The sequence below is a fragment of the Pan troglodytes genome, chromosome 5 (assembly GCF_028858775.2).
Source record: "Pan troglodytes isolate AG18354 chromosome 5, NHGRI_mPanTro3-v2.0_pri, whole genome shotgun sequence".
Taxonomy (NCBI): domain Eukaryota; kingdom Metazoa; phylum Chordata; class Mammalia; order Primates; family Hominidae; genus Pan; species Pan troglodytes.
This window is the reverse complement of record NC_072403.2, coordinates 181,829,934-181,845,643: the sequence shown is the minus strand read 5'-3', so window position 1 is coordinate 181,845,643 and position 15,710 is coordinate 181,829,934. Positions and strand designations below refer to the sequence as shown.

General features: G+C 39.2%; 2 protein-coding genes across 25 annotated transcripts in view; one reads left to right on the top strand and one right to left on the bottom strand.

Annotated features, from left to right (window-relative positions):
* The window catches only part of ERMARD (ER membrane associated RNA degradation), a 30,364-nt gene extending 26,630 nt beyond the window's left edge, over nt 1-3,734 (bottom strand). For 9 of the 24 annotated variants that reach the window (XR_010158288.1, XR_010158290.1, XR_010158289.1 and 6 more), the window contains exons 1-2: nt 3,492-3,734; nt 953-1,121 (exon numbers count right to left, since the gene is read on the bottom strand). Coding sequence is in view for 4 of the 24 variants with exons in the window: in XM_518862.9 (XP_518862.6) it covers nt 953-1,121; nt 3,492-3,734 (412 nt within the window). In the remaining 20 variants the exon portion in view is untranslated. Of the gene's footprint in view, nt 1-952; nt 1,122-1,611 lie in introns of all 24 variants that reach the window. The other 15 variants (XM_063813701.1, XM_063813707.1, XM_063813705.1 and 12 more) reach the window with 12 other exon arrangements.
* DYNLT2 (dynein light chain Tctex-type 2) lies at nt 3,697-15,103 on the top strand. The gene is made up of 4 exons (XM_001138699.4): nt 3,697-3,816; nt 10,925-11,131; nt 11,957-12,115; nt 14,922-15,103. The coding sequence occupies exons 1-4, from the start codon at nt 3,697-3,699 to the stop codon at nt 15,030-15,032; spliced, it is 597 nt and encodes a 198-aa protein (XP_001138699.2). The 3' UTR covers nt 15,033-15,103.
* The last annotated feature ends 607 nt before the right edge of the window (nt 15,104-15,710 follow it).

Here is a 15,710-nt window from a genome sequence, read left to right as displayed (position 1 = left end):
TCACATTGTATATGTAATTTTGTAACCTGATTTTTTTTTTTTAATTAAACCAGGCTCACGCTGTATATACAATTTTGTAACCTGATTTTTTAAAGTTAATGTTATTAGGCTGAGATTTCTAATGGCAATGAATTGTTTTAAACATATTTATAATATGAAGTTTTTGTTGTTTTAATTTTTTTGATAAGTTTGGGATTAACCATCTACTTGGTTCCTGATCAATGAATACCAAAGGGTAATTACAAATACATGCCCCTCCTATTCTTTTTCCAACTTAGCTCAGAGACTTCTGTATGAGATGAGCCTCCTCATTCTTTTCTACCACTGCATAATATTCCATTATATGAATTTATCATAATTTACTGAACCAATCCCCTACTGCTTGATGTTTGGCTGTTTATTTATTTAGCTATTATAAACAATGCTGCAAGGAATAACCTTGCACACACACACTTTCATATCTGTATCTGTCTTAAGGATTCCTGAAAACGGACTGCTAGGCCAGAGTATGTTCATCTGTAATTTTTATAACTATTATTAAATTTCCCCACCTATATCTCTGCTCCAAAGTGTGCAAGAATGTCTAGAAGACACTTAAAATAACTGTATAATCTATTACTGGTCATTTTCTACCCTTAATTCACATGACTCCTACAGAGAATCATCTCAAGGCCCTGAGATCTACATCATCAACAGCCCACCAGCCCCTCTGTGCCTCTTGACACCTCCTCTGTAGAGGTGGTTTTCTTAGCCCAGCTTTCCATTAACTTTTCCATGCTTCTCTGGCCTCATTCCCTCTCTTTTCACATTGATTCCTGTTCTCCTTGGAGTTAGGCCTGTATTATAACATTATCTAACAAAAGGAACCAATGGTCAGAAAGGGGAATTTTACAGGTCAAGACATTTTCAATGGGACAGTTATGAAAGTTTGGAGTACAAAGACAGCACAAACCTGACTCTGTGTAGCTCACACAGTCTGTGATTGTTTTCCAGCATACTTCACCATTCTGAGTTACAATGCTATTGATATCACAATTTTCTCTGAGTTGAAACCCAAGATTACAAATTATATCATACACTGAGGGAGAAAGACATGTGGTAATAGGGTCCCCTATTAATACCTAAAAAATAAAATAAAATAAAAGGCACTGCTTAACAGAAAGAAAAATAGAGTATTATATATTTCAGTCACATCTTTTAAGAACTGAATGCACTCAGGTATAGTTGCTGTTAACTTGCTTTCTGGATATCGTGAGAGCTGTATGATTAAAACATAGTGATTAAATATTAAAGATAATTTACATAAATGTTCTCAAATATGATAAAGGCTTAAAGACTTAAAATTATCAATCATAATATTTGCAAACTGCTCTGTCTATGGGGTAGCCAGTTTATTCCTTTACTTTCTTAATAAACTTGCCTTTCACTTAAAAAAAAAAAAAGAAAAAATACAAGTTCACGGAAGCTGAATGTGTTTTACGACCAGAGCATTATTGCTCTCAGCATTCCTTCACTATCCCAGAGTTATCAAAATAAGCAATTTTTTAAAATGGGGAATGGGAGAGCAGAAACCAAGTATAACGAACAAGAAGGAAAAAGAACCCCACGTACCTCTGACTACCTAAACGGTGTTGAAGAAAACCACAATGTCATCCCAAAACATGCCTCTTCGATATAAAAACAACAACAAATTTGAGCTGAAGACAAGAGGCAGCAAATGAAGGAAAAGCTCTCTCTATCCTCCCCCTCTTCCGCCCAAAGACAGGATATAAATTCTTTACTGGGGATAACTTTAGACTTACCAGACCAGTTAAGGTACCAGGGGAATCTGCAAACAATTCTTACTCCATTAGTTTCCAAATATGTATCTACCTTCCCAGTTTCCTGCCCTTTGAAGCCTAAAACTGCTCTCCTGTGTCCTGTCACTTCTCTGCAAATCTACAGTTCTTTGTTGAAGATGGTATACAAATGTAGTTCTAAGCCACCATTTCAAGTTACTTCTCATTAAGGTTTATCCCTTGTGATGTGTACTCTGTCCAATAATACACTTTTTTCTTGTTATCCTTTCATTTGTTAAAGGGGTCACTCTGAACTAAGATGGGCAGAGGTAAAGTTTAGCCTTCCCTGCCATGTAAAAAGTAGCAAACCGTACTGGTTTTCCATGGAGAATTAAATACAATCGAAATCCTCACAATTATCCCACATGACACTAAGACCATCGTATAAACCTGCAAAGAAGTCAAATTCAGGATCTAAAGCGGAACCGAGGCTCTTTATTTTGGTGTGTTGAGTTAAGGGGGGGCTGTGTTGTGACAGTCATAATTAACTCTGGGCAGCTTCCTAATGTGGAAACTGCTATCAGTTGCCCTGTTTGCTCCTCCTGTCCCCAGAAGTTGCACTTTCCACTCTCAGCCCTGGTTTTCGAACAATCCCAGCAGGCCCTAACAATTAAGTCATCACTAAAGAAATCTACATCAACTATTTGTTGATTGTCTGGCGACTGTCACTTGCATCCTCCATGTGGCTCTATGGGGCTGGAACTCTGCAGACTACACTGGGCCGGTGCTTTGGAGCTGGACTCAAATTTGAATCATTCCTCAGCCTCTGACTACCTCTTGCCTTGGAAAAGTTACTTTATCGGAATCTCAGTTCTAAGTGAAATAAAACGGTGCCAGGCTGCACCTTATAGGGCTGCAGTAATCAGATAACACATGAAAAGCATCTAGCACATAGTACTCAAAAATGGTAGTTATCGTTATCATCATTTTGGAGACGGGGGTCTCGCCGTCGCCCAGACAGGGGTGCAGTGGCGCGATCTCGGCTCACTGCAGCCTCCACCTCCTGGGCTAAAGCGATCGTTCCACCTCAGCCTACGGAGTAGATGGGACCACAGGCCCCACCACGCCCGGCTCCGCTGTCGTTACTGCTGATGATAGGCGTTTGATATTTAATTGCCTCAGGGAGGAAAAATAAATAAATCTTTATTATGAGGCAACCACATACAACCAGATCTCCTGACACGAGGTCAGTGAGGCCGTCGTGATGAGTTTTATAGTGACTCAAATGGTCTAAAAGCGATGAACACAAATTTACTGTCCGAGTGTGGACGCTACAGGCAGCGACTAGGAAACAGCGCTTCTAGGAACGAGCCACGGTCAGGTGAGAGCCCGACCTGCGGCTTTTCGCCCCCGCGCCACCGCGCACAGCCCTCCCTGACCGTCCGCCGCGTTCCAGCTCAGGGCCAGGAGGCGACGGAGAAACCGAGCCTGGCCCAGGGAGGCCGGCAGGGCCCGCCAGGCGTCTTGCAGGGCCGAGCGTCCGATACCACCACAGAGGCCAGGGCCGCGACGTCGCCAGCGCCCTCCAGCGCGGGACCGCCGGCCACCGCAGGCGCGTGCTCGCTCGCCCACTCCGCGTAGCCGAGCACCACCCAGCCTGGCGCCGACTCCTTGCCTAGCTCGGGATCGAACCGGGCCCTACACCAGCCCTACCTCCATAACTTCCGGTGCCCCGCTGCGGCGCGCGTGAATGACGCAGGCGCCTGCGCGCCCCTCCTCCAGGCGTCTTGGAGCCCTGGCGGGCACTTCCGACCGTACGAGGCGCAGGTGGGAGACTTCCGCCCTCGCGGGACTGGCTAGGGCGTTTGACCGCCGGCGGTGAAGGGGAGGCGGTGGGCGTCTTGGAGAACAGAGCGAGATGGAGAAGCGAGGCCGAGGCGTGAAGTCGAGCCCCATCCAGACCCCGAACCAGACCCCTCAGCAGGCTCCGGTGACGCCTAGGAAAGAAAGGAGGCCTAGCATGTTCGAGAAGGAGGCAGTGAGTGCGGAGACTGCTAGGGGCCCGAGACGGCTATGTCCGACCGTTTAATTGAAATCGCTCCCCAGTGGGCCCCGCTCCCGTCACCACCCCCAGAGCCAAGGAGGCAGCATTTCCCTTTTGTGTTTCTTTTTTCCCCAGATGCGAAATTGAAGCCTGAGACTGAGTTGGGCAGTCCCCTTTGGACTTGAGTGCTAAAGTTTTCTCGTTTTTTAATTAGGGCCATAGAACCCTACATAAGTCTATTGGAAGGGTGGTTACAAGATCTTCTTTTCAAATTTACTCAGCTTGCGGATTTCCTGAGAGTACTCTGAGTATTATTGCTTTGTACTAAAACACAGTATGTTAGTGTATTTAGTGCCATTATAAGCAGTTTTGCTAGCGAAAAATGAGTGTGTGTTGTATTAAAAAAATAATTTGATAAACCAGGCAGAATAGTGCCATGTTTTGGGTTTTTAAAACATCAGCAGTCTGGATATTTGAAGAATGTACAGGAGAAAAAAACTTAAGTTGAAAATACCCTGTCCAAAACTTACTGATATTGATGGAAAGGGTCATTATTCAGTTTTATTGGTGGTATAACAGGTATTTCTATATGATTAGGCTTTGAAAACCGTTAATGTATTAAAGACTCTATATTTTATTGATACTTTAACAGAAAATTAGTTTGCCCAAGGATACAAAGCTGTAATGATAGAGCTGGGACCAGAACCTGTATGCTAGTACTCGGTCCAGTTGGCCTATACTGGTTTCTCTTCGTACTTACTTCGTGGACCTATAATAGGATGAAGATAGAGATGACAGGCAAAACAATTTTTTGAAGACCCTAAAACATTTTAAGATTACTCTTAAAAAGAGAATTCTCAAAATAATGGCGAAATTTCAGGTTCTTGTTTCCCTGGTGTCTACATTTTACAGAGGAAAGAACGAACTAAATAAAGGAGGAAAAGTAAACAGGCCAAGTTTACACAGCTAAGAAAAAGAGCAGAGCAGGGCTAGAAACCTAAATCAGTTGGACTTAAAACTTCACACTCCCAAACACTATGCTGTATTTCTTGGCAATGAGTCTGAGTAACAGATAGGTCACCAACAGTAAAGAAAAATTTCTATATATTGAGGCAGACAAGGGTGGCTTTTATAAACTTACTGCCTATCTGAGGTCTGAAGTGGTCTTTAAAATTCAATGAGCCTGAACTCAAAATGAGGAGACACATAGGTGCACCTGGTATATAGGTTAAAATCTGGGAGTGAGGGGACATGGACCAAAGTAATTATTAGTATTTGATATGGATGTGATCAATTATAGCTATCTTTAAAGTTGATTCTTTTAGAGGTGAGAAATTTGAATAGAACAATAATTGGGAAGAAGTTGAGAAAGGACTCTACAAATGCTCACTAAATGTACCTGAGGAAACTGTTCACTTAGTTATTTCTAATTTAAGGTAGCTGTTAATTTCCCTATTTTGGAGCATAGGAAAATTTAAGACATACCGTTTCATCAATATGACCATCTCTTGATTTTATCTGTCTTGCCTCCATTTCTTTTTTTCTAGTGGTAGCACCTCAGTTAACTTTTAGAGAATTAACTCATCTGCAATTGTATAGAGCTTTGGTGAGATTGTCAGCTACTTCCCTTAACTTTTTAATGAGGATGAGACCCAAACTAAGCTAATTAGATGAATTCTTTGAAATAATGCAAAGAAAATGATTGAGGTTTATTCACATTGAAGATGAGAAGCTAAAGTGTTCCCTGTGTCTTTCTGAATCTGGTTCATCAGCCTTCTCTGCTGTTATGTAAACTGTATCTTTCCAATAAATTATACTTTGGCTTAACACGAATGAGTTCCTGTTGTTGCGATCAAAGGTAACAAAATGCGAAGTAGATTACTAAAATTGGAAAACTTGATTGTTCTCACTTGTGCACATGCATTGAAATTCTTAAATACAGCCAGGTGCAGTGGCCCATGCATGTAATCCCCACTTTGGGAGGCCAAGGCGGATGGATCACCTGAGGTCAGGAGTTCAAAACCAGCCTGGCCAACATGCCAAAACCCCGTCTCTACTAAAAATACAAAAATTAGCCGGGCTTGGTGGTAGGCACCTGTAATCCCAGCTACTCAGGGAGGCTGAGGCACGAGAATTGCTTGAACCCGGGAGGAGGAAGTTGCAGTGAGCCGAGATCATGCCACTGCACTCCAGCCTGGGCAACAGAGTGAGACTCTTGTCTCAGAAAAGAAAAAAAAAACTTAAACACTAGCATGTGGCATTTAGAAATAAAAGTAATATCTCCTGCCCAAGCTCATTTTATTTTCGGGCTATATGTAGGCTCAATATAAGGAAATGCTATATCAGTAGAAACTCAGGTATTATTAGATGCCAAAAAGTTGATCATATTTAAAGCCTATTCCCAATTTAAAAAAGATTATAAAGATTCTTAATAAAAGGAATAAAATACTCTTAATAAGTATAGCAAGTCAGCCAATATTATACACAAAGGAGAAATGGTACAGATGTAAATTTTCAGCATATTAGAAGCATTAATGGTTATTTTCAGGCCACACATGAATGCCCCATTTCCTTAAGAATCATTGCAGTTGAAAGCCGCTGTTAATGATACTATGTAGTTGCATCCCTTGAGTATATTGTGGAGGAAAGGAAGGTCCCAATCACTGCCTTAGAGAAGCATTCTCTTAATAAACAAGAACAAAATGATTTTGTTTTTAAGAGGTTTAGGGAGCTAATAATGCTGCTTTTGCAGTTAAGAGACACAGAAGCCTGACAGATGATCACAAGAAGAGATTTATTTATGGTGAGGGACTTCTACTCGCAGCCAATATGGAGTAATTCTTATCAGAAACTACTTAGAGTAACACACAAAAATGTATGGGACAATTGTTTCCATTGATTTAGGTGTCAGGCAGGACAAGAGAGTGATTTCCGAGAGATGAGAAATAGGTAAGGTGAACCCCAACATTGCCCCCACCTTAATTGCCTGGTGAGAGTTTCCAGGCTACAACACAAGGAAAGGCCTCCTTTATTTCAAAAGGAGTTAGGAGCCTGGGAAGCCAAGGTAGCATGAGACTGGAGAGCAGAGTATTAAGACAGGGCTGCACAAACCGCCCCAAAGACCTGCAGAGGGTTTCCCAGAATATTCAGCTGAGTGCAGCAGTGCATCTGGTGAGGAAGCTTCTCACCAAAGGTGGAGAGTGGAGGTGGAGAAAGAATCACCCAAAAGGAACAGAAAAAAAAATCCTTGGACGTGTTCCCACCAGAAAAAGTGGAAAATCATGAAAAATACAGGGCTTTGGTTAGCGTGCTAAGATGTGTATTGCCTCAGTAGTGGGAAAAAATAGAGAACAAGTTCTCTGATCTGGCTTATCAAGGTTGAGAAGCAAGGCTAAAGAGGATTAAACTGTTTCCAAATGTCTTTGTTCTAGAAGAAAGCTCAAGAGTCTTAGGAATACAAAAATATCCAGCCTATAAGAAGGTAAAATTCACACTGTCTGGTCTTTAAATATTAATAGACCTACAGAAAAGCACGAAAATAAAGTTCAAAATTGAAGAAGCAGTAAAAACAGCCCAGAAATTACACAAAAATAGAATTAGTATAAACAGACATTAAAGTAGTTAAGAGAGTTATTAGTTTTCGTCAAATTTAATCATATTATGAAGTTATTATAATTACATTCCATATATTTAAGAGTGTAGAGAAAGACTGAGCATGTTAAATTCAAATCGAACTTCTGTAGATGAAAAATACTATGTCAGGGATGAAAATACACTAAATGGTATTAACAGCAGATTCAACAGTGCAGAAGAAAGGACATTTAGAGATGTGGAAATTGGGGGAGGATGCTGAAAAAATATTACACGATGTCAATGAGCTTTGACAGAACTTAAAGTTGCCTAACATTCTTATAATTTGAGTCCCCAAATGAGGTGAGAGAGGACAGACAAAAAGTACTGGAAGAAATAAGGAATGAGAAATTTTCAAATTTGTTGAAAACTATAAACCCACAAATCTAAGAGGCTCAGTGAACTCCAAGCACAAGACACATGAAGAAAATTATGCCAAGACATAGAATAATAAAATTGCTTGAAACCAGTGACTTAAAAATTTAAAGGCAACTAGAACAAAGGAATGTTACACACATAGAAACAGACAAAATGACAGCATACTTCTCAGAAACAATGCAAGACAGAAGACATCGAAGCATCATCTTTAAGGATTGAAAGAAAATGACTAACAACCTAGAATTCTATACTCAGCTAAAATATCGTTCAAAAAGCAAAGGTAAGAATTCCAGCTTCCTTAAAGTCCCTACTATGTCCTAACAAGTAAAAAGCTGAACAAACTGAAAAAATTAACTCTTCTTAGATCCGTAAGAAAAGTGAGGTCACAGGACAAACTGCTGCCCCCAAAAGTAGATTGACAAGCAGCAGTTTGCTCTGTGACCTCACTCCAGCCCTCCTTAGCCATCCTGTGTGACTTAAGCAAGTAGGGAAAAAAACAAAAAACTCAGAAACATATGTGAAGTTCACAGTCCAGAAGCACAGGTTCACTAAAATACCTAGTCATACAACTACAGAATGCTTCCTCTCCGTTAATACATTACCAGCACATTGCCAGAGGCCTTGTTAACAGCAGTTTCTTTACCTGGTGAATCATGTCTGGCTATCAGGAAAAAAATTAGGCATACTAAAAACAACAACAAACACACAGAGTGAGCAGCAGAACCAGACATGGCAGGGATGTTGGAATTATCACAATTTAAGTAACTATGATTAATATGTTAAAGGGCTGTAGTTGACAAAATAGCATGCAAGAACGGATGAGCAATGTAAGCATAGAAATGGAAATCCTAAGAAAGAACTAGAAATGCTACACATCAAAAAACACTGTTACAAAAGAAGAAATCTCAAATTTAAAAAATATTTTGAGCTAAATAAAAATGAAAACATATCAAAATTTGTAGAGTGCAGCAAAAACGGGTTGGAAGGAAATGTATAGTATTGAATGTGTGCATATATTAGAAAAGAAGAAACAGCTAAAATAAGCCTCAAAGAAACTAGAAAAAGAAGAACAAATTAAATCCAAGAAGAAAAGAAATAATAAAAATTATAGCAGAAATTGATGAAATTGAAATCAGGTACCAACTAAACCAAAAGCTTTTTCTTTGGAAAGATCAATAAAATCTATAAGCCTCTATGCAGGCTAAGAAAGAGAGGACACACATTACTAATAGCAGAAATGCAAGTCAGGATATTGCTAGAAATTACATGAACACTATAAATATAATGAAAGAATATTATGAACAATTCTGTGCCCAGAAATTTGATAACCTAGATGAAATGGACCAATTCCTTGAAAGATGCAATTTCCCAAAAGTCATACAAAAAGAAATAGATAATCTGAATAAGCATATATCTGTTTTTAAAACTTGAATCAATAACAGTCTTCCAAAGCAGAAATCACCAGGTTCAGGTGATTTCCTTGGTGAATTCTACCAAGCATTTAAGGAAAAAGTTATATCAATTATTACAATCTCTTTCAGAAGATAAAAGCAGAGAGAATACTGTCTAACTCATTCTGTGAAGTCAGCATTACCCTAATACCAAAGGCAGACAAAGATGCTACAAAAAAAGCAAATTACAGACCTGTATCATGTATTAACACTGATGCAAAAATTCTAAACGAAATACTAGCAAACTGAATTCAGCATTTTATTTAAAGGATTTGACACCGAGGCCAAGTGAAATTTGTTCCTGGAAAGCAAGGATGGTCCAACATATGAAAATCAATCAAGGTAATACACCACATTAACTAAATGAAATAAACCACATGATAAATCTCAATTGATGAAGAAAAAGCATATGTCAAATTCAACACTCTTTTATTATAAAAACACCCCAAAAACTAGAAATAGGAGGAAACTACTTCAACCTAATAAAAGCTCTATTTGAAAACTGCACAGCAAATGCCGGGTGCAGTGGCTCATGTCTGTAATCCTAACATTTTGGGAGGCCAAGGCAGGTGGATCACGAGGTCAGGAGATCAAGACCATCCTGGCTAACATGGTGAAACCCTGTCTCTACTAAAAATACAACAACAACAACAAAATTAGTTGGGAGTGGTGGCATGCACCTGTATTCCCAGCTACTCAGGAGGCTGAGGCAGAAGAATAACTTCAACCTAGGAGGCAGAGGTTGCAGTGAGCCAAGATCACGCCACTGCACTCCAGCCTGGGCGACTGAGCAAGACTCTGTCTCAAAAAAAAAAAAAAAAAAAAAAAAACTTCACAGCAAACATCATACTCGATGGGGAAACACTGAAAGCTTTTCCTGTAATATTAGTAACAAAGCAAGGATGTCCACTTTTGCCACTTCTTTTCAACATAGAGCTGGAAGTTCTAGCCAAGCAATTAGGCAAGAAAAAGAAATTCCTGGCTATTAATAAAATGAAGCTTACTGCTTTAACTTAAGAGGTTAGAGCATTTATCTGGGACATATTGGGCACTAAGCAAATATTTCATTAATGCATATTGGATGTCACAGAATGGATGTTTCATGTCAAAAGCATGAACTGATATATATATCAAATCAATGCTCTTTTGGTGTCTTTTCACCTTAAGACTTATGAATGTGCTATCTACATAATTGTATTATTTAAAAATAAGTAAATGAAGTAAAATAAAATTTTAAGACAATGAAGGATAATATTTTCATAATCTCAGGGTAGGGAGGAAGAAAGGTTTTCCCTATATCTCCATCCCATAGCCACTCAGTTGCCCTCCCTGGAGGCCACTCTTGTTTCTAGTTCCTTTGGATCATCCATGGATATTCTAAATATATGCATGCAATTTGTATGTATATGTTTGTGAGTATAGATAAAAGAATAAATAGTATTCCTATTTTTTTTGCCAAATTGATAGCCAGGAGTGAATCTAGGATTTAGCAACCACATTATTGTAGAAATCTGTTTAACAAATTTCCAAGCTTTGTGTGAGCCCTGTCCCACTGTACAGGGTTATTTAATCTGAAAACTCATTTACAGTTTAAAAAGTAATCTTTCTGCCTTTCTCTCTTCCCCTCTCTCTTTCTCCTCCAGTATACACAGATTGTAAGAGAAAGACTGAGAGAGTCAATTCACGATGTTCAGTATGTGGAGCCTCCTTTTGATGACTCAATTGCTGATATAGGTAAAGAATGGAAGAGTGCCCTGGCAAAATTAAAGTTTGCTAATTCATATAGAATGCAGCCATTGAAGAAATTCCAAGCTCATTCAGTAGAAACTAAAGTCCAGCAGATACTAACAGTAGGTTGATAAATATATATGATAGCAGTATTGTATGAGGGTTCTACAGAGAAACAGAAATTATATATATGAAGAAATTTATTCCAGGAATTGGCTCATGCAGTTGTCACTAGAACCAGAAGGCATTGTGTCATTGGTGCAGGCACAACAAGTCAGTTAATCAGAGATGTGTAGTCTGTCTGCTAGGTGTCCAGTTCTGCTCCTTTGTAAGAGTAATGCTTTATAGTCCACAAGCCACGTCCATTTCCTTCAAGCTATACATTAATTTATTAATAAACATGGTTAGAAATCTTTGATTTCATTTTCCTGGAGGCCAGATAAAAATTAGTGGAGTGAGAGACTACAGGGAGGGCTGGAAAGAAGTAGTTTTAATATGAGCCCACTGAGCAGGGCAGTGACTTGGTACAGGTTCTGAGTCCAAGTAATCTTCAGTATAAGAAAACCAAAATCTGAATTTTAATAAATGTATAAACTTAAAAAGGTTTCTTTCCTTTACCTAAGAATTTCCTTTACCTTCTAGAAGTCTTCTTTAGAAAATCTCCTTGTGTCTATTGACTGTTTGGCAGAGTAGTCTAGTAAATTACAACTTACAGCTTGTATCGATAATGAAAAGTAATTGAATATAATTTGAAAACCCCAATAAATATTCCTCAAAATTGTTACTGAAATAGGTAAGCATAAAATTTATTTAATATTATTTAGTTAGGAATATATTTATTTTAAAATAGTTATATATATATTATTTAGACATGTTTTCTACTTGAATTTTTATATAGAAAATATTTGGTTTGAAAATAAAAGTATTTTTCTTAAATTTTCTTAAAGGAAAGTCTTAAAGATGTCAAATATGATGATAAAGTATTCTCTCACTTGTCACTTGAATTGGCAGACCGCATACTGTTAGCAGTCAAAGAATTTGGGTACCACCGTTATAAGTTCATTATAAAAGTATTATTTATTCAAAAGACTGGCCAAGCAATAAATGTAAGTACCCCATTGATACAGGATCTAGCAATTAGAACTATAAGGCATCTCCTCCCTAGTGATTTGATTTTTATTGTGATGACTCAAGGGCATGCCATAGATTCTGAGGTACTTTTTGAAGGAAAGTATCATGTTGTTAAGTATATTTATTTCACTGTAAATTATTTGAAAAGTACAAGCCAGCTGGGTGCGTTGGCTCATGCCTGTAATCCCAGCAGTTTGGGAGGCTGAGGCAGGTGGATCACCTGAGGTCAGGAGTTTGAGACCAGCCTGGCTAACATGCTGAAACCCCGTCTCTACTAAAAATACAAAAATTAGCTGGGCATGGTGGTGGGTGCCTGTATTCCCAGCTACTCGGGAGGCTAAGGCAGGAGACTCACTTGAAACTGGGAAGCGGAGGTTGCAGTGGCCCGAGTTCACTCCACTGCATTCCAGCCTGGGCAACAGACTCAAAAAAAAAAAAAAAAAAAAAAAGAAAGAAAAAAGAAAGAAAAGTACAAACCTAGAAGTAGCAATTTGGTACTACTAATTTATTAAATTGCACTGCTATTCTGTTCCTTGATCATATCAATTTTGACAGTTTAATGTCATTTAAGTTAACCAGTAAATTTATTTTGGGCACTAATAGGTGTTAGGTACTAAGGAAAATCAAGGAATGATAAAACACAGACCATGATTCTCAAGGAGATTTTACTCTACTTAAGGAGATAAAGCAGCACAATTTAGAATTCAGGGAAATAAAATGATAGGGATAATGTAAACAGCCTGGGTTTTGGAGTCAGATCACCTCTGCCACACTTGCTGGCTGTGGCCTCGGCACAGTTTCTTCATCTATAAAATGGTGATGATAAAACTGGCTTCCTAGAGCTGTTGTGAAGATTAAGTGAAATTATCTGTATTAAAATCCTTAACATAATCACCAGCACAGAGCCCTCAATAAACAGCAAGGTAATTATTAACATTATTTATTAATAAAGAGATAATATCACTAGGCTGTGTAATTATGTAAGGAGTTGGTAAGGAATATGTGGGAGTTGGAGAGAAAAGAGAGAAAAAGCTGTGTTTGGAAGAATCTGTAGAGGTTCCATAGAGGAGTGGACTGCATGATGAAGCATGGGGAGGGGGACCTGGACTGGCAGAGGGGTACTGGCGAGAGAACCGCCAGTCAGCAAGAAAGAACCGTCCTGGCTCCCATGGAGAAGAGAAGCTGCACCACATATGACATACAGACTTAAGAAATAGGGATGTTCTAGATGATAAGTGCTACAAAGAGAACATTAAGGTAGGGATATGACAGAGTAGCAGAGTGGCTACTTGGGATTGTTTAGAGAAGGGAGAACCCTCTGATGTTCAGATGAGAAGGAACCAGCTATACCAAAGAGAAGGGAGAATGTTCCAAGCAGAGAAAACTTCAAGTGCAAAGATCCTGAGGCAGGGATGACTTGGTGTGCTTGATATGTAACAAGTGTAGCTGGACTAGTAGCTAGTAGATAGTGGCATGATGTGCAGTGGGGGAATGTTTCAGCTTATATTATTGTACAACAAACCACCCCAGAACTGAGTATCTTATAACAACAGCCATGTATTTGCTTACTTTCGGTGAGTCAGCTCAGCCTGGGTCAGCTACTTGGCTTTTCTGCTGGTCTCATTGATGCACTTGTAGCCCTCTAATGACTTACCTGGGCCTGCAGGTCCAAGACGGCTTCTGTCACTTGTCTGACTGGTGGGCTAGCTGTGGCCTGGGCACCTGGGTTCTCCTGCATGTGAGCCAGCATCCTCCAGTAGGTTGAGTGGGCTTTCATAACATGGGGGTCTCAGCATAGTGTTCCACGAGTGTGAGAGCAGAAGCTACAAGACCTCTGAAGGCCTTGCTTGGAAGTTTCACAGTGTCATATTTTACAACTCATAGCAAGTCACAAGGCCAAGACTTATTCACAGGGTGGGGACATAAAGTCAACTTCCTAACAGGAGAAGCCATAAAGAATTTGGGCCTTTTTCGGCCAGACGTGGTAGCTCATGTCTGTAATCCCAGCACTTTGGGAGGTTGACGCGGGTGGATCAGCTGAGGTCAGGAGTTCAAGCAGCTTGGTCAACATGGTGAAACCCCATCTCTACTAAAAATACAAAAATTAGCTGGACGTGGTGGCAGGCACCTGTAATCCCAGCTACTCAGGAGGCTGAGGCAGGAGAATCACTTGAACTCAGGAGGTGGAGGTTGCAGTGAACCGAGATCACGCCATTACACTCTAGCCTGGGAAATAAGAGTGAAACTATGTCTCAAAAAAAAAAAATTGGGGCCATTTTAGATCCTCCACAAAGAAGTGGGCTGGAATCAGATCACATATGGGTTTGTACACAGAGAAAAGGAGTTAGAATTGTCCGTAACAGCCTACTTGTATAGTTAATGCCATTTCTTCATTTCAAGGCAAGGCCCTGACAAACCTTTTTGGCTGAAAATCTTTAAAGGGTGGGAAGACTTCCTTATCATGGACTACATGGCAGAGTCATGCTGTATGCAGAGCCACTACATCCCCATTCCCAGGGGCCTTCTGCTCCTGGCCCTGGAAACACAGCTAAGGGAGCCTCTCTCTGTTTAGAGAAAGGCCAGCCTCTGGTAAAGAAGAAGGATGGGCTGGGGCAGCGTCATTCTCCAGGCTCTTTATGAAAGGGAAAACCAGACAAATTACATCTTAAAAATACTTTCTGAGATACTGATGCATTCATTTTTAAAAAACTAGTGTAGATTTGAAAATTACTTCTTAATATGTTCAATCTAAAGTTGGTCTTTACAAAATTTCTCTCACAGATTGCCAGCAGATGGATCTGGGACATTGCATGGGACAGCTGGGTCGCAGCTAAACACGAAGCAGAATCCTACATGGCACTGGTCTTGGTGTTTGCCCTTTATTATGAATAGCTCATTACAGGTACTAAGGATTGTTTACTTCCGAACTTTTCAAAAATAAATGAAATTTACATATTTGTAAACCTCGTAATATTTCTGATTTGCTATATTCTTATTCTCATTTGAGGCCTTTCAATTGTATTATTTTAACAACAAAGTAGAAGCTAGATTTTTATATTTATACTTACTATTATATTAACTAACATAATATTATGCCAAAGTAGTATAAAAGGTGTATGCATGTGTGTCTGTGTGTGTATATATGTATGTATATACAAATTCTTATAGTAGAGTATAGGGAAAAGATCATTTTTGTAAGATTTAAGAAAATGATAATTTGCTACAGGAAATTAAAATGCAACCTTGTAAAGTATCAAATTCAGTAGATGTTAAGATAGATTTTGGAAATTTCTGATGATATTTTAATACTTTGTATTCATTGTTTTGAAAGGAATTACCAAGTTTGAAAGAAAGATGTTATTATATTTCATAATTCCCTAATATCCTCCCGCTCCAGCCAAACTGCTTACAAGTGTGTAGTCAATTTACTAATCTATTAGGCTCTGTTAGGCTCTGTGAGCCTTCTAGGATCTTTTTTTCAGATGCAAGAACTGAAAATTCATATTAATTGTTTAAAGAAATGAGGAAAATTTTATTTCCCAGGGATTTGATCAAGGATCCAGGTTCTCT

Bases quoted from the DNA above. Each gene is read 5' to 3' on its own strand.
- DYNLT2 (XM_001138699.4), top strand. From the start codon at position 3,697: ATGGAGAAGCGAGGCCGAGGCGTGAAGTCGAGCCCCATCCAGACCCCG. The intron at 3,817-10,924 runs GTGAGTGCGGAG...TTTCTCCTCCAG, and splicing joins GCATGTTCGAGAAGGAGGCA to TATACACAGATTGTAAGAGA. The intron at 11,132-11,956 runs GTAGGTTGATAA...ATTTTCTTAAAG, and splicing joins AAGTCCAGCAGATACTAACA to GAAAGTCTTAAAGATGTCAA.